Below are 27,858 nucleotides of genomic sequence, written 5' to 3' on the forward strand. Positions count from 1 at the left end.
TTCTGTCAAGAAGAATAAGACACAGGGCTAATCTCAGCATAACGACATATCACAGGGTTTCTAAGAATGGAAGAACAGTCTGTTTACCAATTAGCTTTGAAATGTGCAGAAAGAGAGATACCTGCTGCAGAATTCCTTAATTTATATAAGGAGTTCTTTAATGAAAGATTTTCCAAGAATATGTCAGAGAACGACGATTCCGAGATTAATGGATCTAATATGGAGGAGGTAGCCACTACGCTATCATTAAATTTCGAAGAGTTATTGAATACTGGAAACTCTTACCTTCTGGTCGACTATATCATTACGGTTTTGTTTGTCAATTACAACTCAGATCTTGTTCGTGTAGCATTCCCGAAACTGATTACGGTGGAAAACAATACCATGCTCATCCATTTTTGTTCCAAGCTGTGTGCATTCCTTTCTCAATTATCTGACAAATTAGTAACTGACCAGCTGTGTAAGGATCTACCCAATGTACTCATTCCTAGTGTATTGAACGCCGATTATAGAAATTCAAGTAATGAACTGCTTGTCTCATTTGCTAAATTGTTACAGAGATTGCTAAAGTTTATAACGACCCCAATTACTATTCAAAAAGATAACGCAAGAGAACATTCTCATGCCTTAGTTGCGCGATTGTCACACATAAATAAACTGCTTCACAAGAGATTGGGCCAAATGATCGATAGTAAGTTAATTTTCAAAGATTCTAAAGTGAATGTGTTCTTTAAGGATCCTGCCCATGAATATATCCACTCACCATCTCTAACTTCCCCTCAATTTATTTCAAGTCCAATGTCTATAAATAAAACTCCCATGTCTACCACATCGACGAGCAAATACAAAGATATGAGGTTGCTACGTTATTATAAGAATATATGGCTAAATAATAAGATCCATAATTGGGAACCTATAAACTCAGACTTCCTTTCTAGGTATGCGGCAATATCACCAACATTATTCCAGGAGGGGATCCCGTCATCGCAATCTTCTGATACCCTTTTAACCGATTTAGTTGAAACCTCATTTACATGTTTTGCTCAATTTGTTAGTAACAAGCAATATCATCAAGTGAATTCAAACTTAAATCTTTTGGAGCGAAAATGGGTGATTTTTATTTCAAAACATCTGCCATTATTAATCCTAAAGCACTCATCCAAAAATCCACACGTAATTACGAAGGCATTAGATAATATTGATGATAAAGTTATCAAAGCAATTAGAACATATTATTCTGAAAAAGATGACATCAAGAGTAGGAATGAAGATCTATTTGATGATTATTCGACAACCAGCCTAGATATTAGACATGATTTTATGAAGTCATTAATAATGCTGAATCTTTTAACGCCTAACGTGATAAATGACTATCTTAGAGAGGATGAAACAATTGATGTCAAAACATTGGTTACATCAGATGATTTGATCATAAATAGCTCTCAAGGAATAAAAGAATCAATTAAGGATATTCCAGCATTTGTATCTAACGAAATCAATTCATTAGAAATGGAAATGCTAAACGATTCTTCCACAGGATTAACTAATGGATTATATCAAGTACTGACAACTTTCGAATCTGTGGCCCCTACAAAGCAAAAGGATATTGCAATAGGAATAGTAAATCTATTAAAGGAATCCATAGGTAATTCGAATTATGATAAAATAACAAAATTATGTGCTCTTTTATATTTCAATTTTGGCCATTCCTTTACCACAATTCTATCCTTTGTGGATCCCTTGACAATCACAGAATTGTTAATAAAATTTGTGGATGACTCATGGGGCACATCATCTAATTTGAAAACTGAAATGTCTGATGATAATAGCTACGAATCAAATAGTAAGGCTTTGTCGATTGGCTGGGGACTACTATTATTAATTGTCTTATCCAATAACTATGGCATTTCCTTACCAGATGTTGCATTGCAATCGTCAACCATTTCATCAACTAACACATTCTCTATCCAATTCGTCTCCAAACTTCCAGAAATCTTAGATACCTACACGATTGATGAACGCAATGAAAGAGACCCCAACACACAGTCAAAATCTCATAAACTTGTCCAAAGCTGGCTAAGTGATCTTTTTGTCAACGGTGCCATTTCAGATGAGTTATCACAAAACACTCAAACAGGACAACTTTCTACCCTGATCCCTTTTATCATAAAACAAGTATTATTGGCTGCTGAACTAGGTTTTGTTAGTGATCCTTCAAATCTCTTGACAGGATTCGAGTATTTTCTACAACCTTATATGCTGGTCGGATTAATCAAGGTGGTTTATTGGTTAGAACAATTCTTATCCGGATTGAAAAATAGGACATATCCAGAAGCTCTAATCCAGACTATGTTTACTTTACTGAATTCTATATTGAATCCCTCTACTTTGAATGAGGAATCAAGAACTTTCCATAATGCAATTTTACGCCTAAATGCTGTTCCATTATTGAAAGTAGTAAGAAAATTCCGTTCGAAAAATGAACCAAACTATGGTGTTTATTATTCAGAGAGTGAATCTTCGGCTACCGTGGGACCATTAATCGATAAACTTGTTTCTGTACTAAACATGGGATCTATATATAACGTGGATTCAAGGATAATAAATACAGAAACAATGTATTCTCAAACAAAACCTATAGGTTACGGAAAGTTTTTAATCTTAGACGAGAATCCAATAAATAAGATAATGACTAATCAAATGAATTCATTTTGGAATTTACACAGCAGCACCTTTTACAACTTAGACTATCTCTATGAACTAATCGATTTGATAACTCCTAAAAAATTCTTCTTTGACGTCTTCCAAACCTTAAAATATAAATCAAACACCTACGGTGTACCAGTTATGAGGAATAAAATCTCAACAACGGAAACAGAACATGTCATGGATTACTTCTTTTACTTTTTGGTCCTTTATGATGTAAGGTCGCCCGATGATGCTGCAAAGTTTATCAATTTCATGGATACTGAGGGTCACATGGATACCTCACCAGTCCAAAGTGAAGTTCAACTTAAAACTGAAAATCCACTCAAGACTGAAACGTCACAAGATGACGATTTTGATATGTTATTTGGTGAAAATGATAATGAAACAAGTGCTCAAGAACCTGAAGAAGATATTCAAATTCTGACCGTCGAACCCAAGGTGAATGAGAATAATGAAATGGCCATTTTGAAGAGAAATTCTTTTGGAAGGATAATACATGAATTGAAAGTTGCTGAAGAAGAAGCTTATAAATCAGGAGGAATCCCCAAGGAGAAGTACGAGGAAACTTGTCATTATCACGAGAAGTACTTAGCATTATTAAAAGGTTGTGTTTTCTAAAAGAAGATGCAGTTTATAAAGTTAGATACTGTACTATGTAATTATTTGTAATTTCATTCATTCATTCATGAAATATAAAAATCATTATTATATATACACTTTTCTTCTATAAACGTAAAATCTTATGCAGTTATGCCTGTATGTTTAGTAATGTCCGTTGTTGAGTTAGATGCTTCTATAGTTTTAACATTATTCTCTTGGGTCTTCCCCTCCATAACAACTTGTTGAACTTGTTCCTTTTGCTTTGCTCTGTCTCTCATTCTCTCTTCAATAGTACCACGAATTAAGAGTCTATAAACTGTAACTTGCCTTGTTTGACCCAATCTATGAGCCCTATCCATTGCCTGAGAATCGATGGTTGGATTCCAATCTGAGTCATAAAATATAACAGTATCAGCTGCAGTTAGATTAATACCTAAACCACCAGCTCTAGTACTTAATAAGAAAACAAAAATTTCTGGCTTTGTCTGCCAGTCATGAACTAGATCTCTACGATCTTCCAATTTAGAGGAACCATCAAGTCTAATGTGATTATATTGCCTATAGGTCAAATATTCTTCCATTAAATCCATCATTTTTGTCATTTGGAAATAAATAAGAACACGATGTCCTTCTCTCTTCAACTGTACCAGTAGTTCATCCAATTTCTTCAATTTGGCTGACTCAGTAATGAACCTATCCATTGATGGCATTGAAATATTGGATGAAAAGTTTTTATTCAGTGGAGCAGGGAATAATTCAGTCTTCGGGAATTCTTCAATTGGTATCTTCTTATTAATATGCATGTTATATTGAGTAATTGGTGGGATTTCTGATAAAGCTTGCGTAATTACTGGGTTAAACAACTCATAATTCATTTCATTTGTCAAATGACTACAACCAGAAATTTCAAGGGAAATAGGTACTGCAGACGCATTTGGGCGATAACCTGGATGAAGAGAATTTAGATATTCATTTTCATAGACTGTTTCTTTAATGTTCAGTAGAGAATCCAATATACCTTTTGTAGTCACCTTGGATGTATTTATCAAGATATCTGCTTTATCCATCAAAATAAGATCCCTGTGAAAATTATCCTTTATCTTGTTCTTTTCAGCGAATACAATGGCCAATTTCTCAAGTAAAGGTTGTGGTTCGGCACTTAATTCAATGGCCCGATTAATAATGTCTTGATGAAAAAGTTTTGACATGGAATGTGTTGAGGAGCCTGTTAATCTGGTCAAATATTGACATAATTCAAAGTTAGTTGTTGGGTTGAAAATGCTCAATGTATAGTTTAATAATTTTGCCATAGTGTCCACGCTATTTTCAAAATTAGGAAGAATTAGATCATCATAGATTAATCTTGGTAAATGGAATTCGATGGGATTCTTAGAAGAGTAAAACACATCCGTGTCATTATCAGATGATCTTAGTATAGAACTTGTTTTACCAAATTTGGTGAATGCAAATGGTGAATTGATGTCAGCCCTTTCGAATAAATCTGGATGATTGCAAACTTTTCTAAACTGCATAACAGTGTTAACTAAATTTTGATCTGATGAAAATTCATCTGAACCAGCAGCATTTTCAATCGCATCATAGTTTGATGTTGATTTTAAAACTTGGTATAATTTAGCCTGCCTTTGAGTTAAGTCACAAAGAACATCGATCTCAATCTTATCACCCAATTCTGATTGAACATTTTTCTTAACACGTCTCAGCATGAATGGCTTTAAGATCATATGGAGACGACGTAGCTGTTGATGGTTTAATTGTGTATTTGCCTCTGCATGGGATTCAATATCTTTGGCGAACCATTCACTAAATTCATCATGAGAGTCAAAAAGTGATGGCATAATAAAATGAAGTAAAGCCCAAAGTTCTTGCATATTATTTTGGATTGGAGTACCTGTTAATAATAGCCTATTTCTACAATGAAAACTTAAAAGATTTTTCCAACGTGAAGATTGTGAAGATTTAATAGCTTGCGCTTCATCTAAGATCATGTATTGCCATTTCATCTTCTGCAAATATGTGACGTCAGAGACTACCATTTGGTATGAAGTAATCATAACATGGAATGGTGAATCCTTTGTGTACCTTAAGTTTTTCCTATCCCAGAATTTTCTCAATACTTTACGATCCGCTGCATTTCCCCAGTACGGTAAAATCTTGAACTGTGGGACAAATTTGGTAATCTCATTTACCCAATTATGTAGTGTGGAAGCAGGAGTTACGACCAAATATGGACCCCAAATATTATGCTTTTCAGCTAAATGAGCCAGAACAGAAATAGATTGGACTGTTTTCCCCAACCCCATTTCATCTGCTAATATACCATTAATACCTTGGTCATATAAACTTGCCAACCAATTCAAACCTTTCAGCTGATACTCCTTTAAAGTACAAGCAAGCATTTTTGGTTGTTCAATGGTAACATCACCCAAAGAAGTTGGATTTTGGAAATTAAATTCATCTTCATTATTTTCCTCCTCATCTTCTTCGTCATTCGCACTTTTGGTAATATTATCGTTGTCGTTATTATTATTATTATGAGCATCGTCAAAGGCCTTTGCCTTTGCTCTTGTTTCGGCAAGAACATTGGAAGCATTTTGAGCTGCTTTCAATCTCAATTGTTCATCATCTTCATTATCGAAATCAATCGAATGGAAATCATTTTTAGTTGCTTCAGTCTTTTCTAAATCTATTTTGTTTGTTTGTTGTTGTTGGTGTTGTGCTGAGAAGGAGTCATCGTTCATGTTACCTTCCAGTTCATTAGTCTTAATCTTTCTACCAATGAAATGGGAATATAATTCTGTCTGGGTTAACAAGAAATTTAATTTTTTAGACTGTCTAACTGTTTCTCTTTCTTCTTCCTCCTTTCTTGCTTTTTCCTGTGCAATCTTTTCTGCCTTCCTCTTTATTTCTCGTTCTTCACGTTCATTTTTCTTCCAAAAGTTAGACATTTCTCTAATACCTCTTCTAGCTCTTGTTTGTAAATCTTTAACTTGTCTGAAATTTCTTAATTGCCATTTTTTAGCTTCTCTAGCACATAAAGATGAAGTCTTTTTAAAATTAACAGATCTTATTGATTGAATTTGTTGAACTAGACGAGCCATCTTCGCAGAGTCTCTTCTTGCCATATCTTTCCAAATGGTGATATACGTATTATCGTAATGTCTCTTAATGGCCCTTGCCTCTTTCACATTCATCTTTAGTCCATAGGTAGGTAATCCATGAGAATTGACGGAACCGGTACCTGTACTAATTGATGTGGAGTTTAATTTTCTTTTCTTGTTGTCATGATGGTTGTGATTATTATCCACGGAAAGGTCTTCCTCATCATTGCTCTCACCATGTGCTGCTCTTTCTCTTTCTCGTTTGGCTTCGTTGATTTGTTTCTTTAATTTTCTTACATGATACTGTTTTAAAGTGATCTTCATAGTAAGAGAGTGATGAGGTGTCTTTTGTTTTGATTTGTAGTCTAATACCAAACAATTTGTAAATTTTCTCTTCTTGGTCTTTAAATTTTTATTCTTCTGACACATTTTGATTAATTCTCTAATGATTCTATTCCTATCACTTTGTAAAGTAACTATGCCTGATGACTTACCTCTGGAACTAGATATGGTGGTACCAGACACAGTAGAACTATGTTTCTTATGTTTTGAAGTTTCAGGTTCGAAATCTTCATCGTTAGGATCGTAAGTATCTGAGATTTCCACGTTAGAAAGTTCACTCTCCTCGTCCAATTCTTCATCTGGCTCCTCTTCTTCATCCTCCTCTTCAGTTGCGGCACCTTTAATTTCAATAGTAGAGGTAGTAGCAACTGGAGTTTGATTGATTGATGGTTTTGCATTTGGACCAGGAGATGGGGTATTTAAAATATTATTAATTCTTATCCTACTAGAAGAATGAACGACAGCACCTCTTGGTTTCTTAAACACATCAGGATGAGAGCCAGTTAATTTCTGTAACAATGCAGGGTTCTTTTGAATATTCTTCCAGGATTGATAGTGGTCCCATTCCTCCCTTGCGGCTCTCATCTTGTCGTAGATGGGTGTATCTGCATGCACCCAATTGTCCTTATTTTGAATGTTCCATTCATTGATAAGTTCGAATTCTTGCAAGTTGAGAAACTTCCAATTTTGGTACGTTAATTCCAGGTCGTCTCTCTTTTGAATGATCTGAAATTGATCGTTTAGTTCTTTGAGGAAGTTCTGCTTTCTTTGCTCCTCAGTAAGAGGTTTGTCTGGCAGGATAGTGTCATTGGATGGGGATGAAGTCTTGATAATGTCCTGGTCGTCCTTGTTCAGTAGATTAGCTAGAGACATGGTCGATATAGCAGCGTTGAGTGATGTAGTTGTGGTCTATACGTGCAGCTGTGCAGGAGCAAGCGTATGGATAGAATAGAGTGTGAGTACTAGAGTACAAGAGTGTGTTTGTGTGTATATATACAAGTAATAGTACAGGGGGGCAAGAGGCGAGAGAGAAGAAAGAAAGAGGGAAGGAAATGGGGTTCAAGTCGTTGTTGTTGTGTTTTTTTCATTCGTTGTCGTTGTCGTTTTTGCTTTTCCTTTGGATGCTAAAGTCGTTAATGGTTGGCTGTTCGTGTAGGGCACAAATGGCTGCTCCCGACCACCGTGGCTCTGTCTGTACTCATTAACAAGATGGAACATGATGGGACACCAGCTATGCCTGCTCATCTGGTAGAAATTGATCTCAAACACAGTGTACTATTCTGTTAATACTAGTAACTTATCATATATAGCACAACTTACGTAATCGCAAACATGAAAGTGAAATATTTCATTCACTTCAAAATTTTTCAGTTTTAGTCATCGATATCTTACTGTAACGACACCAACAACAGCAACAAGAGCTCAAAATGTCTACATTTGGTACCTTATTCCGCGTTACCACATACGGTGAATCCCATTGTAAATCCGTCGGTTGCATAGTAGACGGTGTTCCTCCAGGAATGTCCCTTACCGAGGACGATATCCAACCACAACTCTCTCGTAGAAGACCGGGCCAATCTAAGCTTTCTACTCCTAGAAACGAGAAGGACCGTGTGGAGTTCCAATCTGGGGTTGAATTCGGTAAAACTTTGGGAACTCCTCTGGCCATGATAGTCAGAAATGAAGATCAAAGGCCCCACGATTATTCGGATATGACTAACAAGTACCCTAGACCTTCTCATGCAGATCTGACTTACATGGAAAAGTACGGTATCCAGGCATCTTCTGGTGGTGGTAGAGCCTCTGCCAGAGAGACAATTGGTAGAGTGGCTGCTGGTGGTATTGCTGAGAAGTTTTTGAAGCAAGTCTCTAATGTTGAGATTGTAGCCTTCGTGACGCAGATTGGAGAGATCAAGATGGATAGAAACACGTTCGATCCTAAGTTTCAACATCTTTTGCAAACCATTACTAGGGAGAAAGTGGACAACATGGGGTTCATTAGATGTCCTGATGCTTCTGTTGCCGGGGATATGGTGAAGGAAATTGAAAAATATAGAGGTAACCAGGATTCCATTGGTGGTGTAGTCACTTGTGTGGTAAGAAATTTGCCTACTGGGTTAGGTGAACCATGTTTCGATAAGTTGGAGGCCATGTTAGCTCATGCCATGCTATCCATTCCTGCTTCTAAGGGGTTTGAAATTGGTTCCGGGTTTGCAGGTGTTTCTGTACCAGGTTCTAAGCATAATGATATGTTTTACTTTGACGAAGAAACTCAAAGAATAAGAACCAAGACAAATAATTCTGGTGGTATTCAAGGTGGTATTTCCAATGGTGAAAACATTTACTTCTCTGTCCCATTCAAGTCTGTGGCTACTATTTCTCAAGAACAACATACATGTACTTACGATGGTAAAGATGGTGTTCTTGCCGCTAAGGGGAGACACGACCCTGCAGTGACTCCAAGGGCCATTCCAATCGTTGAAGCCATGACCGCATTAGTCCTAGCTGACGCATTATTAATTCAAAAATCAAGAGATTACTCAAGATCCATTGTTCATTAAATATCTGGTTAATTAGTCATTTTTACGTATAGACAGACAGGAAAAAAGAAATATTTTTAACGTTAATATTAATAATAATGATATGATTTTAAAAATTGTAAATAAATTAATTAATTATATATTTTTTAATCTTATTTACATATCTTCAACGATACAACCCTTGTGGGAAACGTAAATACCATCCAAGAACTTACGGATATCCTTGTTTCTAACTCTACAGATTTGTTGAATGTCAGCAGCGTTTTGAGAAACTTCTTCAACAGAGTTACCAGATAAGACAATTTCATCCTTAACGTTAGTGGAGAATTCAATATCGACACCTTCTCTAACTGGAACTAATCTGACCTTCTTGTCACCCAAGAAATTTCTGATTTCAATGAACTTAGCACCATCCTTTTCGACAACGTTAACGTTGATTGGGAAATGCGCATAGACGTATCTCATCTTGTACTTGTAACCCTTAGTGACACCAGTAATCATGTTGTCAACCAAAGCCTTAACAGTTCTCAAAGCAGCAACGTGCTTTCTGTCACCGTTGTGAACAGTAACCTTGATCAAGGACTTGCTGACCTTGGTGAAGGTAACATCAATATGCTTCAAGTTCTTGTTCAAGACACCTCTTGGACCAGTAACCTTAACAATTCTGGATTTGATGTTGACGGTAACACCTTCTGGGACTTCAATGGGTTGTTCAGTTTGGATGTACTTCATTGTGCTTGAATATCTGGTATGGTTCCCTTTTGAGTGGTAGCGGTTAAAAATGGCTCCAAATCAATATATCGATATTATTCACTGCCCATCTGTCTGCCTGGATGTTGCACTGGCACAATGCTCACCCAATGCTAGACAGATTCGCTATCGTTTGCCAGTCGCTACTTTGGAAATTTCACGGACTCCGCGTTCTGCGTCGTGTTTTTCTCACAAAACTCTGAAAATTTCAAGTCTATTCAAATTTTCATCCAAACTAAGATTTGGAAAGCTTTGGGTTTTGGAAGGTGTATGGATTTATAAACTGGAAACAGTCACAACTTTTTCAGACTTGTTTTTTTTTTGATTATATAATCATAATCTACTTTTATTCTACAAAGTTTCTAAGGCCTGTGCCACACTCGATGCATTCTCCTCTACCAATTTAATTCCCTTCTTCAGCAGTATTGGGTTGAACCCTTTGATAAATGTGTCATTCAATGCAATAGTCTTCACGGGAGAAATAACCTTCCCGCCTTGAGGAGACCATGTAATTATCAACCCATTGTTAGCCACTTCGCTTTCATTAGATGCTGGATCCAGGAAAATATTATCCCCTACAATTGCTAACACAAAGATTAAGGGCGACTTCACATCAAGCTTAACTAGATCATAATCATGGAAAGTCGGTAATTCCGCCACTTCCAAATCATCAAATGCAGAAATGATCTTGGGTAACCAAGTGGAATTTAATGCACAATAAATACCCATGGAAATTAACGATGCCGGGTACGAATAAGTAGATATGATCAACACATCTACGAAAATTTTGAAACTGTATTTCTTAGTTAATTGTAATTTCTTTACGTCAATACCATCCTCAGATGTCAAAACTTTATGCAAGAGCGACGTCAAAGTTTCCACGATCATGGAATCATCTCTCTCACCAGCTATATTTATATCCACTTGTAAAAGATCCGTCTCCACCGTATGGTCTACAACTTTTGACTTTATGCTCACTATACATTCACTCCCATCACTAGCAATTATTCGAGATGAACCATTAGAACTGGGTAAAAAATCTGTGAATATTTCAATAGGTCTGAACTGCGTATGTAATCTTCCATCAGGCCTTATTAAAGGTTGCGATGCCAATGAATCATAAAGGTATGATTTTTCTGCCACGGAAAGAACCATTTCTTTGTCTTAACTCGTTATTTCTATGCTCTTTTCCTACCGATGGGTACATCAATACATACATTCATTGCAAAATTATAACTGTGAAATTTTATCATTCTCTTCACTTTCTTTAAAAAATGGCGTTACCCGGGTACAATACGTTACGTAATCCATTGAAATTAGAACTTTAGCGTCACACTGAATAAGAAAGGACAATCATTGTAGTCTAAAGATATACAACTATCCTTCCAGTGCTATTGTCAATCATCCAACTTAAATAGCTTATTTATAAAGTATTGTTTTTTTGTACTAAATTTTCTCAATTTTAAAAGGGAAAGAAACCAAAATGCATGAAATTATAAATTTATTAGAGTGTTTATAACCTAAGAAAGAAAAAGGCAACACCATGTTAGTATCAAAAGTTTATCTACCAAATTATCATAACTTCGAAAAAAAAAAGTTGGTGTTTGTTAGCGTTATTACACAGTATCCATAACCGTTTGTTATAAGTCTTTTAATACGGGTAACCGTTGGTTGGCCACCTTCGGAGGGACACGATCCGATCGATCACCGGACGTGTCAGACCACTTAGTATGCAAGTAGGGGGTTGCATTGTATTGGACACTATGTCATATGCTAACGTATATAAGCTACCATGTTGAGACGTCTTTGACTGCTGGACCCTTTGGGTATTTATTTATATTAATATATATTACTTACGTAATATAACGAAGAATACTTTGAATTAAAGGATTACTCTTAACAGTGTTGTTGTTAATTTCCAAGAAATTGGATTAACCTTTTTCTGAAGATTTGATCTATTGATTTGGAGAGCTAGATAAAACTGAAATTTTGAAACTATGTGAGCGGTTTACCCTAAGTCTATTTCAACTCTTATTTTTCATAAAATGTTACGATATATACTGTTCCTGTAAAACTTATATTACTATCTTTCCATACCCTTATTTGTTCTGATATTACAAACGTTTAAACTGATTTTAAATTTCTATCTTTTCTCCCTTCCTTTAATCGTAAATACAAGAACCGCAGTTGAATTAGGGAGGTTACAATTACTGCAAATACCAAGGCTGCAAACCCATTTAGCATTCTGGAAAATATATCTTCATTGATGTCGCGATGTGATGATTCGAGCGGGAGTAGCTCCTTAATTAATGTATTATTTTGGATATTGCTCAAGGTAAAATCTGCCTTATGAAGCCTCTTTGCTGCCCTTGAAGTATATTGGGTTTCTAAATATTTGTTCAGCTCTGGATTCAAAATGTCATTGGCACTGGTAAAAAGCTTGATAAGTTTTATTGCATTAATGGAATTCCAGGAACGATCAAACACTAAATTTTGGAAACAAAATTCAAAATCGTTCTCACCATCTGGGTTTAATTGAAATAAAGTAGTGCCCGTCAATAAATCTCTCGTACTTTGCAATAAATTTCCAGATCGCAAACCAAAAACAGTTAAGTAAAGTTTTTGCTTACCTTTCTCAGAACTGGTTCCACCAAAACGAGTAAAGTCAATCTTGTACGGCAATACTTCCTGAACTGTGATACCAAATACCAATTCCTGACTCTGTTTGTGAAGTTCCGTATTTAGGATGATACAAATAGACTCATTCTTGTTAACATTGAAGTTATTTGGTGTATAATAGTTTGGTGCATTCTTTGGTAAAATTTCAAACGAAAGATGATCCCCTTTCAACTTCAAAGAGGTTCTATTTTGTGGATTCCTATCTGCAACACCGTGGGTTAGTTGCGTAAAAGTGGCTAACCACCAAAAGAGAACCAAACATATATTACTAATATGCATTTTTTACTGAATGTCTTAGGCTGCTACCTACATTATTTGTTGTCTGTGAGCAGGTTTTTTAATATGACACTAATTCCTTAAGAAAATATGTCAAGCGAAAAGATAAGTTCGCGGTTATTAACAATAGTGTTTTAATAAACATAGTTAGTTGTTTGAAAGTTCCTTGAACTGGACACAAATACATTTTATAACTCCGGATTTTCCTTGTTAGTAGGTGTAGAAACCCAAATTGTAACCTTCCTATATACATATTGGGACCTTCAAGAGTTAATCCCAATAGTTAAAAAAAGAAAATGTTCCCTTCTTTTAACCAGCACCGACCAATAAAGGTCGGCTTTAATCGTCTGCTAAAATTAAGAAAACAGTTCAGGTAGACTCAAGGTAGGAAACCTAATACATATCATCGACCAGTGGAGCTAACGTCAAACTTTTAAAACGTTTAATGTGTCCGCCAATTTGCAAGACGCGGACGGACATTACTGAATGATTTCAATTCACATTGGAACATTTCAGTGGAGGATGGACAGTAGAACAGAGAACCCACTGCTACTACAATTATACAGGGGTTTCAAATTGGCAGTACCATGTTGAATGATATTAATGACCTGTTAGCGATCGACTCCAAGATTGAAGATATAAAGGACCAAAGAACTCAATTGGCCACGCTACTTCAAAATGCTCAACAGAATAATATATCTTTGATAAAGCCCCAACTGCGTGATCGCTCTGAAAATATTGCTGCTGATATTATCTCCAGAGCTCACAGTTTGAGTGGTGTACAAGAACTTAAAAAGCAATATGGATCATTAGACGTACTAGATGAGCTGGAACAGTTATATGAAAAACAAGAGACTTTGAATAATGCCAAGATTGACTTAGAACATTTAAAGACTGAGATAAAAAAATTGGGTAACCTAGATATTTTAGAATTATCATGGGAAACAGTTTTAGAATTGCATGATAAAATTAAAGCAACTATAGAGCTAGTGGAAAAAGACCCCACTGAAAAGTTGTCTATTGATCAAGTGACATCGAATTTCAATGACAATGTTATCACACGTTGGGCCAATAGTATATCGAATGACTTTAAACAATTGTTATTAGAATCCAAATGGGATGCCAATCAATGCACAACCCCGGAACATGATCTAATAGATAAATTAAGAGAGACATCATCACTTCTTTACAAAATAAGCTTGCTATATCTAAACACTGCTGACTCAAACCTTTGGAACTTTCAATGCATTGCAAACAATTTTAAAATTAGATTTCTTTATCATTTCCATGAATCTTCAGCCATGATAGAAATATATTTCAAATTCCTGAATGATTATTTGACAGAAAATCTGTACAAATGCATAAACATATTCCATGATGAAGCAAATGGAATTACTGAACAAAAAATACACGAAGAATTTATCAACTATGTATTACAACCAATCAGAGATAAAGTTCAATCTACATTATCACAGAATGATTTGAAAACTTTAATTATTCTAATATCTCAAATAATTTTCACTGATAAGAATCTATCCACTTCATTTCATTACACTGGAAAAGGCCTAGTCTCATTATTACCAGATGAATCCTGGGACAAATGGCTCACTTATGAGATAGAAGCGACCACCAAACAGTTTGAAACAATTACCCAAAATCCTGTAGATTTGTCCAAATCTGCTGATGATTTTAATAAGATATTGAAGAAAACCTATGAATATTTAGAACCTTTCTATCAACTTGAATACGAACCGTTGGAAACCTACAAGTTAAAGACGTGTTCTCAAATATTTATGAAACTGTCATCCTCATATCTTGACTACGTCTTAACTACAGATTCATTAGGGGAAAAACGTACGAAGGAAAAAGAATTATACCAAACCATTATTAAATTACAATGTTTAAACATAGTCTACAGGAAGATATATGAATTATCAGAAAATCCAGTATTCATAAGGCTCACGAACATGGTTAATGAAATTGAAGGTTCAAATTATTTTTCTGTATTCCAAAACATATTAAATGATTACCAAACTGATATGGTAGATGATATTCAAAATTCCATTATACATAGAGTTAAGAAGTTAATCAAAGAATCATTGCAAAATTATTTCAAACTAAAGACGTGGTCCAATTTGGAAAACCCAAGTGAAAATATGGAAAGTGCTAGTTCCGAATTGGTTAATACAATAAATCTTTTGAATAGGGTTATTAATAGCGTAGATTCACGAGATATTCCGTCACCCATTATTTTAAATATTAAAAATGAGTTATTAAATATCATCGTGAATTATTTCGTGGAATCTATTTTAAAATTGAATAAATTTAATCAGCAAGGTTTATCTCAATTTAACATCGATTTCTGCTCATTGAGAGATACTTTAAACCTGCCAACAAATATTATAAATGCTAAAGAATCTAATCTCTTAGAATTATTAAAAGTATTGACTATAAGGTATGATCAAAAGGGGGAAACGTTTTTATCAAAGACATATATTAATGCTGGTGCCTTTGACGATCTGAGAAAACGTCTCTCATTACAGCACCTAGATGACTCTGACATTCAAGATGCATTATATAGAATAGTATATGGAAATATTATATAAGAACGTGTATTGTGAATTCAATATGAATAATATTAGGATAGAGAGAGAAAATTACGTTGTATAATGATTTCATTGTTTTCATTAAGGGATTCAGTTGCAACCGCTGATAAAGCTCATATTTATGGATATTCTCGGGAGAGAGAGAGAGAGAGAGAGAGAGAGATGCCGATGGTTATTTAGACTATTCTTTCCTAAAAATGTTCATTTTGTTGATAAACTCTGCACTTTCCAAAATCAAAATAATGTATTACCAGTAGAATCCACAATTTCAGGTAATTCCATATTATCATCAGCAGTGTCGTCATCATCGTCGGCGACAAAAGAATTTTTATTTCCTTTATGAGTCGCGGTGATATATTCACTACTGTTCTTATTGGAAATTGTTGCCAAATGTGTCTTGGTAAAAGTTTCCAGCATTTCACCCATTGTAGATATCATGCCTGTGGGCCCTTCATCAAATAAGCTTTCGCTTTCTGCTTTTGTTACCCATGCATATTCATCAATTGGCTCAATGACAGAAGACTGATCGTTTGGCAATGGGGCCTCTAAACCGGCTTTTGTTTGTTCCTCCTCAAGTCTATCATCCCCGTTGAAATGAACCCCTATCAAATGATCTATTACATTCCAACCATAAGCATTTGCAAATCTTCTCCTTACAATGATATTATTATGTGCATCTGGTTTCAAGGCAACAACGACTTTTCTCCACGACATACCTTCGTGCCATCTTCTTGCAATGGATTCCTCCAATTTTTGATATCTTTTCCTTCCTGCTTTGATATCTGTAAATGCTTGTAATAACATATTTTCACTATTGAAGAAAGTATCCTCTAACTCGGTATCACCTTTCGGTAAATCCTCCTGAGTATATGTTTTATCATGAATGATTACGGGGTGTCTTGCCTTTGGATTCAATAAATATTCTTGATCCGGTAATGGAGGTAGTAAAATTGATGTAGCTGACTGTAGCATGGAAACTTTAGGAAGTTTTGAATCTGGTCCCTGGGGAAATTTCTGAGGTGCCCATATACTTAACATCTTTGTCAATGGTGAAATAAAATTTTTATTAAATGAAGCGGTGTTTTCTGGGATGGTGACGTTTTGTTCATCCTTTGCTAGTTCTTCATCTTCATTCTTATGCAATTGTTCCAGTATGTCGTCATAGTCCAGGAATAAGAGAGATGCTGTGTACAAGGGGACAATACCATCATTAATTGCGTTAGCATATAACGTTCTTCTTTTAAATTTAAGTAAAACGGATCTTGTCGGTTCCCCTGGTAATAAATATAATAATGGTCTATCCGTCTCTGAGACTCTATCAAGACCCAAATCTTGACCTGTTTTACCTATCACACCAAATGATAATAGCAATTTCACATATGCTGGATTATCAGTGACTATCCCCAATAATGGTGAAGCCATAGCGATGAAATTAATAGGCTGTACTTTTTGGAAAAACCATGGATATTTCACATTAATGTATGCAATGGCAAACGTTTGCACCAATCCACCCAATGAATGTCCAATAAATGATATCTTCACAATGGAAGCATCATAAAGCTCATTTACTATATATTTTGCCAACCTTTCACCCAAATATTTTACACCTCTTTCTGTTTGACATATATTCCCAGGATAACCATCTACCACAATTTGTTCATTGGGATAGTTGTCCTGTGACTTATATATTTGTTCCATAATGTATTCCATATCGACCGTAAGGTTCGAATGTAACCCATGGGTCAAGATGACCAAATGTTTCCTCCGTCTCCTTCTATCGGACGGAGCCAACTGTACAGGTAACTTCCAAAGGTCTAATGTATTCAATTTAGTCACTACTAGTCTATCAGAACCCAATCTCTCATTATTAATACTATGATGTAGGGACTCCTTCGTATACCCCATAGATATTTCATATGTAATATCCGTATTTGTAGTGAACAAGATCTGCGACACGACATCCACAATCCAGACATACCTTTTCTGGATCTGATGCAGAGATAATGACCAAATGGCATCTTGAGACGGCAGTAAGTTGGATTCAAATTGTGGTTGATCACACGTGGAATATATCCGTTGCGAATGGTGGTACGTCTCCAAGCGAACGTCACAATATAGGATGAAAGGACCCATTAGGTAGGCAGCACGGTACGAAATGGGCTCGATATTTTTGATTCGAAGATATAATGGATCTAGTTTTATATCTGATGGGATTTCTTCCGTGTCATATAGGTTGTATGTAATGATGTAGCGGTCCTGTTGGGCGGCACCCAAAGTGGACTTGTTCTGGTATAATAAGTCGTTCATGACGCAGGATAAAACGGCATTTGGATTCGATAAGAGGATTTCTAATTAAATTGTTACACGGATGGGTGCTTTAATACTTGTCCTGTCGTACCAAGTCCTCTTCTTGAAAGTCCCTATCTGTTGTGTTTCAAGGAGGGTAACGTATATAGGAAACACTGAAAAGGTGATGATGGTCCTTCTTTTCCTTCCTGACCATTGAATTTACTCTCTGTTCACTACTGAAAACAGTATAAAGGGGAAGAGAGTTGAACTGTGGATTTCAAAATGGAACGAGGGTGGTAACCTTTGCAGAGGAGGAAGAGAATGGTTCCATGAGTGACTTACACGTGCGGCAAGTCCAGTTCCTGGATGTCCTTGAATCCTAAAAAATTTCAGCAAATATAATTATTTAAAGGCTCTCATTCCTTGTTTAACACTTCAATGCCAATTTGAATTCCGAATTACTGAACTATCTGCAAGTTGAGAGTGAAGAGCATTCATTTATAATGGATAACTCTCATTTAGCCGCCGAGTTAAATCGGGCAAAAATTGTCACGGAGAGTTGGCGCCCTGAAAAGTGACAAGGGGTCTGCTGCATTTTCACTCTCTGTAACATGGAATGTCGTTGACTTGGAATTATGGAATTTCTGGCTACCAAAACTTCTCAAAAATGCCTTAATTAGGACATTCTTTTAGAAGAGCAACAACTCAGCAAAGTATCCAATCGTATATTCGTTGCCTGGTTTGCAATTATATTATAGTATACGATACAACTGTGCATATAACCAACTACAATAGCAAATACAACCGCAATGGGCACCTCATCTAACTTCAGTGGTAACGCTAGGGAAACATCCACTGATGTTCGTTCCATAGCTTCCTCTAAGAAGTCTCAATCTGCAGGAGGTAGTTCCTTCCATCAAGTAGTTAACGATGAACCTCCCAAATTTAAGAGACAATACATGCAACAACCACAATCAACAAATAGAAGAGACAGTTCTCATTCTCTCTTCACTCCATCATTGCATGCTGCTACAAGAACAATGAGTAGAGATAGCACTGTATCGAATTCAACCGTTGATTTTAATGAAAATAATTACTACACAACAAATAAACAACAGGCCGGCGAAAATAAAGTACGAAGAGGCCCTTTGTCATTAAAAAGAACTTTATCAAGTTTATCCATGTATGGATCCAACTCAGCTTCTCACTCTGCTGATTCCCAACAACAACAACAGAAGCAGCAACAGCAACAACCTAGGAAGCATTCGTTCGCAGGAAATCTGCTGAAAAGGCTTTCTAGTAGTGTAGGCAATAGTAATAGAACAAATCATCACCACCATCATCACCAACACGACACCATTAATCCTAGTATAGCAACAGCAACAGCAACAAAACCACCATTGAGTCAAAGGGATCCTAATACGCTTACAGGTTTTGTCAGTAGTCATAAACCGTCCATTAGTACTACTAAATCAGGATTATTAAGTCCCATCAATTCTCATCCAGAAATATCTAATGAATCATTAAAGAAACAGAATGAGGATACGATTACAAAGGATGAACCTCAAGAGACAGAAGAACCAGAATCCCTTTCACCCACCATTGATAATCTCTTGAATGAACCTACAGATGATGAAAATAAACAATCATTATTTAAGTTAGATACAAATCTGGAAGATTTATCAGAGATTACAAATGCAGTGGTGCCACCAGGGACAATAATAGCTCCAATCCACCCTCATTATGATACAATGACTCAAAATGGTAAGAAATTGGAACACTTACATAATAATACAACAGGGCCCACACCAATACCGAAAATGTACGACACGACTGATGATGAACAAGGCAGTCAACTTTTCGGCGTTCCTAAAAAATCAAAATCCATGGCTGATATTCCAAGAGATTCCATTAAATGGGTACCTCCTGATAGTTGGGATGTGGATAAAAACGAAATTAAACCTAGATCCAACAAAGCTTTAATTGAAGGACCAATAAAGAAAACTATTATAAACCCTAACGATAGGGAAAATATCACTCAACGATCAATGTCACGATTGAAAAATTCTTTAACGATGAGTCCTAATACCACAGTAAATAATCTTCGTCAAAATAATAATATTGCCAATAACAATAACAATAACAATAACAATGCCAATAACAGCATCAATAACAATGTTAACCCCAATCCTAACGTCGACACCGCAGCTAAAAATAAAGAAATACCAAAGGTATCTTATCAACAACCTCTAATTCCATTAAGTCTGCGATATACTGAAGATAGTGAATCGTCATCGGAAGACGAATATTTTGATGAAAGTAGTCGCAACCACAGATTAATTCGCAGGACTCAAATTAAGAGCACCGAGAATAATAAGGGACCAAAAACTTTTACTCAACCAAAAACATCAACCATTATTAAAGGCGAGACCGCTGGCCGTGCCTCACCTTTATCACCAACAGCTCAATCTAATGCAATCATGCCAAACGCAGAAAATGAAGTTGTCGACTTAGTAGATGATAAGAGACATGATGAAGTAGAAAATGAATTAGAGAAATACTATCAAGATTTTAGTGATTTAGATACCGGAAGACATTACGCAATTCGTATTTTCAACACTGACGATACCTTTGCCACATTATCATACCCACCAACAACTACTGTGGAAGAGTTATTACCTGCATTGAAGAGAAAATTTAATGTTCCACACTCTGGTAGATATAGAATATCGTTGAAAGTGGGGAAATTATCTAAATTATTGAAACCTTCTGCCAAACCTATCCTCATTGAACGTAAATTATTACTACTGAACGGTTACAAAAAATCTGATCCTCTGCATATTATGGGTATTGAAGACTTAAGTTTTGTTTTTAAGTTTATCTTCCACCCCGTGACACCATCTTCATACAATGAGCAAGAAGAATCACTAGCTAAATCTGATTTTGTTCATGTTGACTTAAGAAATATGGATTTGACAACATTGCCCATCGTATTCTACCAACATACTTCCGACATTGAAAGTTTAGATGTCTCCACAAATGCAAACATTTTATTACCAAAGGATTTCATTGAAAGTGCCATTAAATTGACCAGTTTAAGGATGGTAAACATGAGGGCCTCTAAGTTTCCAAGTAATATAACGGAGGCGTATAAATTAGTATCACTTGAGTTGCAAAGAAATTTTATTAGGAGAATCCCCAACGATATTCATCATTTGAATAATTTAACTATTTTAAATCTGCAGTGTAACGATCTAAGCGACTTACCCCAAGGATTTGATCAATTACAAAATTTACAATTACTGGATCTATCCTCAAATAAATTTTCTCATTATCCTGAAGTTATTAATTCATGTGCACATCTATTACAAGTGGATTTGTCATACAATAAGATTCAATCTTTACCAAGTTCTATAAATCAATTAAAAAAGATTGCAAAAATTAATTTATCACATAATAAATTAACGATCATAAATGATTTATCAGGGATGAAGAATTTAAGAACTCTTAACCTAAGATTCAATAGAATTGCACATTTGAAGTCCAATTCTTCTACTTTACAAAATTTGTTTCTTACTGATAATAGAATTGCCGCATTCGAGGATTCTTTACCTAAACTGAGAACATTGGAATTACAAGAGAACCCTATTACTTCTATTGGATTTACATCTATAGATTCAACGAAACTATCTTTTCCAACTAACATGACCAGTTTATCATTAAGTAAAGCGAAGTTGGCAAGTGTTCCTGGAGATCTTTTCAAAAATTTACCCTATTTAGAAAAATTGGAGTTGAATGAAAATAATTTAAGCAGACTACCAGTTGAAATCACTTACTTGACAAAACTAGTATACTTATCAGTTGCAAGAAATAAATTAGAATTCTTACCTACCGAGTTCTCATCTTTGAAGAGTTTAAGATCGTTAGATATCCATTCAAATAATGTAAGAGAATTCTTTGTCGGTATGGAAAATATTGAATTGACGTATTTAAACATTTCGTCCAATGTGTTTGGTAATTTAAGCACGGATGTTCCGTTTTACCGAAATCTTTCAGTTGATTCTAAGTTGGCTAAGAGTTTAATGTTCTTTATCGCAGCAGATAATCAATTTGATGATGGAATGTGGTCATTATTTAACTGTTTCACCAATTTGAAAGTTTTGAACTTATCATACAATAACTTTGCTGATGTTTCCTTTTTAAGATTGGCAAATTTGAGTGAATTATATTTATCAGGGAACAAACTAACTGCACTACCAGGAGACACAGTGTTGCATTGGAAGGCGTTAAAGACTTTGATGGTTAATGGTAATCAGTTGTTGACTTTGCCTGCTGAGCTATCACAGTTACAACATTTAACTATATTTGATATTGGTTCGAATCAATTGAAATACAATATTTCGAACCATCATTATGACTGGAATTGGGGCCAAAATAAAGATTTGAAATATCTAAATTTTTCTGGTAATAGAAGATTTGAAATCAAATCTTTTGTTAGTAACGAAATTGATACAGATTTGTCTGATTTAACTGTTTTACCGCAATTGAAAGTGCTCGGTTTGATGGATGTTACCATAAATACCAGCAAAGTTCCTGATGAAAACATTAATTTCCGTTTAAGAACAACTGCATCAATGATTAATGGAATGAGATATGGTGTTGCTGATACTTTGGGGCAAAGGAATTATGTTTGCTCAAGAGATGTAACGATAGAGAGATTCAGAGGGAATGATGATGAGTGTCTGTTATGTTTACATGACAGTAAAAATCAAAGTGCTGATTATGGTCATAATATTTCCAGAATTGTAAGAGACATTTATGATAAGATTCTCTTACGTCAACTAGAAAAATATGGAGATAGTACCGATGAAGAAATTATGACTGCATTAAGGTTTAGTTTCTTACAACTGAATAAAGAAATTAATGGTATGCTAAATTCTGTCGATAACGGTACGACGGTGGCAAACCTTACATCTGCAGATTTACTAAGTGGTGCATGTTCTACCGTGATATATATAAAGGGTAAGAAGTTATACTGTGCTAACATTGGTGATTGTATGGCTGTTATCTCAAAGAATAACGGTGATTATAGGAAATTGACTACAGACCATATCCCAACAAAGAGAGAGGAGTATGAAAGAATTAGATTATCTGGTGGTTATGTCAATAACGGAAAATTAGATGGTGTTGTAGATGTTTCCAGAGCCGTCGGGTTTTTCGATCTACTTCCTCATATTCATGCATCTCCTGATATTTCTGTTACTGAGTTGAATAGTTCAGATGAAATGTTGGTTCTTGGGACACATAGAGTTTGGGAATATATGGATATCGAAAGTGTCTGTGATATCACTAGAGAAAATACTGCCAATCCAATGGTCGTGGCTGAAGAACTAAAGGATCATGCCATTGCATATGGTTGCTCAGATAATATAACTATCATGTGTGTCTCTCTCTACAGAGATAAAAACCAACAAGATAGATTTACGTTAAACAAGAATTCTCTAATGACAAGAAGAACGACATTTGAAGATACCACTCTGAGGAGGTTGCAACCAGAAATTGCACCACCAACAGGAAATTTGGCAGTAGTGTTTACAGATATCAAGAGTTCCACATCTTTATGGGAATCATTTCCGGATGCAATGCGTACTGCCATTAAAACCCACAATGATATAATGCGTCGACAATTGCGTATTTACGGTGGATATGAAGTGAAAACTGGAGGTGATGCATTCATGGTGACCTTCCCAACTCCAACTAGTGCTATGGTATGGTGTTTAAGTGTTCAACTAAAACTACTAGATGCCGAATGGCCCGAGGAGATTACGTCAAGTCAAGATGGTTGTTCGATTTTAGATAGTACTGGAACTAAGATTTATAAGGGGTTATCTGTTCGTATGGGTGTCCACTGGGGTTGCCCAGTACCAGAATTAGATATGGTTACCCAAAGAATGGATTATCTAGGTCCTGTAGTGAACAAGGCTGCCAGAGTATCAAGTGTTGCTGATGGTGGACAAATCGCATTAAGTGTTGATTTCTGTTCTGAGTTTCAAAAGATTCTAAAACTTCACGAGAGAGTTACAAAAGGTAAAGAACAAGTGAAAGAAGTGTATGGTGATGAAGTCATTGGTGAAGTTTTGGAGAGAGAACTATCAATGCTTGAATCAATTGGCTGGGTATTCTTCGATTTTGGAGAGCATCAGTTGAAAGGTCTTGAAAATAAAGAATTCATTACGATGGTCTATCCTACAGCATTGGCATCAAGACATGAATATGCCATCGAGGAAGATGAGAATAATGGTTTAACTAAAGATTTTGTTACTGGTGTAGAGGCAATTAGCCAAAGGCTAAATCGGATTCTTGGTACAATCCAAGCATCACTCTCAGCTGATAATTCATGGCAAGCCATGGCTACCCCTGAATGGAAGCCAAACACTAATGTCGTCACTGGTACAACTGAAGCAGAATTGGCACCCATTTTTGCTGCTGATGTATTTAAAATAGAACTTAATGTTGCCAATATCAATTTCCTTGAAAGAACGTTGCAAGGCCTTGATATCAATTCACAAAACGCCAATAAAGCGGAAACAAACATTTTTGATCTGTTAAGAGTTGCTTCTCAAAAGGTCCACGAGGGCTTTGATGAAAAGAAATAAAGAAGGGTCCCATTGTTCTTTAGCTTGAAATATATATTTTAAGTAAAATATATTCTATAGATTTAATATAATTTCTATGCATATAAACAAATGTTTATCTTATTATCAACTGTACTTACCTATATTATGTCATTCAGTTACAACTATACCTTCGTGTGTTCTTAGAAGTTGAGAGATTGGTACAGTCCTGGCTAATATTTCATTTAATATTAATTTCTGTCGTTCTTTCTGCATACTTGAAACTATAATTACCAACCTCAGTGGAAAAAAAAACAGCATGCTAACAAAAAACAGTTTCTATAATCAATGGTACAATATTCACGGGTGGATATTACTACACCACTTTCTAGTTTACCAAACCTACAGCTCATGAAAGGTCAAATCTGGCTCCTGACTTGATAGCGTACAGTAGTTTTTCACGTAACAATTCTTTGTCTTGATAATCTGGTAGTTTCAAAAGATTTACACAGGTGGAAGCAGTTGGTAATCTATCCAATTCGGTACCTGCATTGCGTATACCAAATCTGGGTTCCAACGCCTGGAAACCTTGTAATGGTGCTTGTGGAACAGATGTGACAAACTTTATAAATGCCAATCTTTCCTCCGTGTTACATTCTGCCATAATCTCCCACAGAGCAACAATTGTTTTATCATCCGACGAAAAGCCACCATATTCTACATTGTTCTTCAAATCATCTAGATCTATGTCTTTACCTCCCCCTGATATAAGCATTTGCAATTCTATTGAATTGAACATCTCCACCCACGTTGGCAATATCATTGTACTTAATCCACCATGGAAGCTTACACATTGTCTGAACATCGAGACATTTAACTTATAGTTACTAACCTTTGTTAAGTATTGAAGGACATTTTCTTTTGTTACTGGAATATGGGATCCGTTAGGTATTAATTCAATAGGTTTATCTTTAGTACTACTCGTCATTTCAAATGTAAGTCCCAAAGATTGGATTTCTTCATCAGTCATCGCCAGTAATTTGGTCAAATTCATATATAATGATGAATCTAGACTGCTTAGATCATCAAAGGATAATTGGAAGTTGTTAGAATAGTTCAATAATTTCTTCAAAAAGAAATTTGCAAAACTAACATCAATTAATACATGTTCATATAGACATTTCCCAACAATTTTTCCCATAAACCATAAATACTTCAATTTTTCTGGTGTAACATCAGTGCTTGGGTATAGTTCATATTGATCATTTGTTTCGAAAAGTTTATATTCCGATTTTTTAAACCCTTCCTCTGAAACGCTAGTTAGAAACTCTTTAGTGATCCCACCTCCGTCAATGCCTGCTTCTGGCCCAAACTCATTGACAAAAGTAACTGAGAGCCTAGATTTAAATCTCTCGCCAATTTTATTATATGAATTGAATGCATCCTCTAATACATGCTCTCTGGAAATGACAGCTGTTTGTCTTCCCATTCCATTTGACATCCATGGCATAGCCAGTTCGAACATCATATTTCTATCAGGATCATCAAGGTTTAATCTTTGTTTATCTAGAGCAATTAAAGTATAGAATAAATCAACACGTTCATTGAAGGGTAGGAAGAAAGGTACTCTTAACAAAATGCTTAATTTTCTAAGCTGCTTTGTTTCATTTCTAGTTTGGTTTCTAGACATTTCCTCAAATACTTCTAATTTTAGGCTCCTTTTCTTCATGGTGTTATTTTCATTCTCCATACCAGCCTCTTCCTCGTTATTATCCTCATTCAATTCAGCTTTGGACCTATATGCATCATCGTAATTCGATAAAATTTTATATATATTTATCTTTAGAAAATTCTGATCATCAGTGGCCCAAAAATCTTTGCTTGTTGTTATGTTAGGATCTTTGATTTCATGACCTTTTTCATCGTGATTTCTTTTTTTTGTGACGAAATGTATTCTAGAATCTCTTAAATATAATTTATTCAATAAATGCAATGCAGTTTCAAAATTCTCAGACCTATCATCCTTGGATAAATCCCAAAGATTATGGAAGACCAGATCTTTTAACGATTTAGTGAATGATATTAACTGGTTCATTGATATCTTAGACGAATCAGAAAGTAGATCAAAATCTGTTGAAACTAAAAGCCATAAATCCATCAATTCTATCAGTAATTGAAATGCCATCTTACTGTCAGATTGATCAATTGAGGTGAATAGTTCAAACATCAAAGATTTGTTTGATAGAAAATTTAGAAGTACTGATGTCTTCTTATTACACATATCTGCTAGTTGAAGAAATTTATACCATCCCATAAAATGCACCTCATGTTCGTAGGATGGTCTCTTCTCAAGGAATGTATCAATAAATTTGGATTCAAAAAGATTTTTAATGTGATATGCATCTTTGGTTGGTAGACAAGTCATAGAGTCCTTAGACACTAAGGGGAAAATGTAATATATATCCTTAACCAACCTTTCAAGCAAGTGCATAGCATTTGCGTTTGAAAGGTAAGGGCGCAAGTTTAAAGTATCTTTATTCATCAGTTGACCATAAATAATAAAATAATTTTCTAACACCCTCATTGGCTCTCTAAGGAGGTGACTGAAGACAGATGACTCGAATGTCAAAAACGAATTGAGTAGGAGAAATTCTATAAATTCCCTCGATTTACATCGATGAATATTTAGTTGAAAAATCTCTAGTTGGACTATACTCTTTGCTTCAAAATCATCTTTATACCATGAGCAAAGATACTCAAAAATGAGTGAGACTGTTGCTTCTGTTTCATTAACATGCTCAAAATGGTTTAAAAACGGTATAAGCCCGTTTTGCATAAACGTCTTCATAGAAAGTGTGTCCTTATCAATTATATCTAGCACTGTGGACAACATACAGCAAGTTTTGATCCTGCTTAAGAGTTTGGTTGCAAAGTAATTTCGGAAGCTACCACTACAGTAGTCGATCATATATAATTTTGTCAATTTCAGGAGTTTACTTAAATTCTCCTCATTGTCATAATTTAAAATTCGGGGACCATAAGCTGGAAAGATATGAATAGAATGTTCCATATCAGAGATCCATATGTCATGAGCAAAAAACTGTTGGCATGTTAAATGCATTCTGATAAATGATTGAATCTTGGTAGCTGCATTAATCCTAGTCCTATCTTTGGCTCTTTTCTCCCTTTCCAATTGGGCTCGGAGCAAGAGGTCCTTCTTAGTTGTCAGTGGACGAGTGCCCAGATTAACGTTTCTTCGCCTTGTTTGTCCAGTAAAGTTCATCATATTGAATAAATATGCCTTAGGTTTATTGAAATATAATCAACTTGTGCT

General features: G+C 35.4%; 10 protein-coding genes across 10 annotated transcripts; 4 read left to right on the forward strand and 6 right to left on the reverse strand.

Annotated features, from left to right (window-relative positions):
- Positions 1–66: 66 nt before the first annotated feature.
- On the forward strand, positions 67–3,327 carry NUT1 (Nut1p; the record flags this gene model as incomplete). The annotated part of the gene is made up of 1 exon (XM_003675973.1): positions 67–3,327. The coding sequence occupies one exon, from the start codon at positions 67–69 to the stop codon at positions 3,325–3,327; it is 3,261 nt and encodes a 1,086-aa protein (XP_003676021.1).
- Positions 3,328–3,449: 122 nt separating this feature from the next.
- INO80 (chromatin-remodeling ATPase INO80) lies at positions 3,450–7,643 on the reverse strand (the record flags this gene model as incomplete). The annotated part of the gene is made up of 1 exon (XM_003675974.1): positions 3,450–7,643. The coding sequence occupies one exon, from the start codon at positions 7,641–7,643 to the stop codon at positions 3,450–3,452; it is 4,194 nt and encodes a 1,397-aa protein (XP_003676022.1).
- A 554-nt stretch (positions 7,644–8,197) lies between these two features.
- On the forward strand, positions 8,198–9,331 carry ARO2 (bifunctional chorismate synthase/riboflavin reductase [NAD(P)H] ARO2; the record flags this gene model as incomplete). The annotated part of the gene is made up of 1 exon (XM_003675975.1): positions 8,198–9,331. One exon carries the CDS (start codon positions 8,198–8,200, stop codon positions 9,329–9,331), a length of 1,134 nt encoding a protein of 377 aa, XP_003676023.1.
- A 135-nt stretch (positions 9,332–9,466) lies between these two features.
- RPL9A (60S ribosomal protein uL6) lies at positions 9,467–10,042 on the reverse strand (the record flags this gene model as incomplete). The annotated part of the gene is made up of 1 exon (XM_003675976.1): positions 9,467–10,042. One exon carries the CDS (start codon positions 10,040–10,042, stop codon positions 9,467–9,469), a length of 576 nt encoding a protein of 191 aa, XP_003676024.1.
- A 369-nt stretch (positions 10,043–10,411) lies between these two features.
- Positions 10,412–11,215, reverse strand: RRP42 (exosome non-catalytic core subunit RRP42; the record flags this gene model as incomplete). The annotated part of the gene is made up of 1 exon (XM_003675977.1): positions 10,412–11,215. One exon carries the CDS (start codon positions 11,213–11,215, stop codon positions 10,412–10,414), a length of 804 nt encoding a protein of 267 aa, XP_003676025.1.
- Positions 11,216–12,184: 969 nt separating this feature from the next.
- RRT6 (Rrt6p) lies at positions 12,185–13,018 on the reverse strand (the record flags this gene model as incomplete). The annotated part of the gene is made up of 1 exon (XM_003675978.1): positions 12,185–13,018. One exon carries the CDS (start codon positions 13,016–13,018, stop codon positions 12,185–12,187), a length of 834 nt encoding a protein of 277 aa, XP_003676026.1.
- Positions 13,019–13,602: 584 nt separating this feature from the next.
- TIP20 (Tip20p) lies at positions 13,603–15,621 on the forward strand (the record flags this gene model as incomplete). Its single annotated transcript, XM_003675979.1, has 1 exon — positions 13,603–15,621. The coding sequence occupies one exon, from the start codon at positions 13,603–13,605 to the stop codon at positions 15,619–15,621; it is 2,019 nt and encodes a 672-aa protein (XP_003676027.1).
- Positions 15,622–15,855: 234 nt separating this feature from the next.
- Positions 15,856–17,928, reverse strand: ROG1 (putative lipase ROG1; the record flags this gene model as incomplete). The annotated part of the gene is made up of 1 exon (XM_003675980.1): positions 15,856–17,928. The coding sequence occupies one exon, from the start codon at positions 17,926–17,928 to the stop codon at positions 15,856–15,858; it is 2,073 nt and encodes a 690-aa protein (XP_003676028.1).
- A 791-nt stretch (positions 17,929–18,719) lies between these two features.
- Positions 18,720–24,566, forward strand: CYR1 (adenylate cyclase; the record flags this gene model as incomplete). Its single annotated transcript, XM_003675981.1, has 1 exon — positions 18,720–24,566. The coding sequence occupies one exon, from the start codon at positions 18,720–18,722 to the stop codon at positions 24,564–24,566; it is 5,847 nt and encodes a 1,948-aa protein (XP_003676029.1).
- Positions 24,567–24,933: 367 nt separating this feature from the next.
- On the reverse strand, positions 24,934–27,810 carry HUL5 (ubiquitin-ubiquitin ligase HUL5; the record flags this gene model as incomplete). Its single annotated transcript, XM_003675982.1, has 1 exon — positions 24,934–27,810. The coding sequence occupies one exon, from the start codon at positions 27,808–27,810 to the stop codon at positions 24,934–24,936; it is 2,877 nt and encodes a 958-aa protein (XP_003676030.1).
- Between the last annotated feature and the right edge of the window lie 48 nt (positions 27,811–27,858).

The sequence above is a fragment of the Naumovozyma castellii genome, chromosome 4, assembly GCF_000237345.1.
Source record: "Naumovozyma castellii chromosome 4, complete genome".
Taxonomy (NCBI): Eukaryota; Fungi; Ascomycota; class Saccharomycetes; order Saccharomycetales; family Saccharomycetaceae; genus Naumovozyma; species Naumovozyma castellii.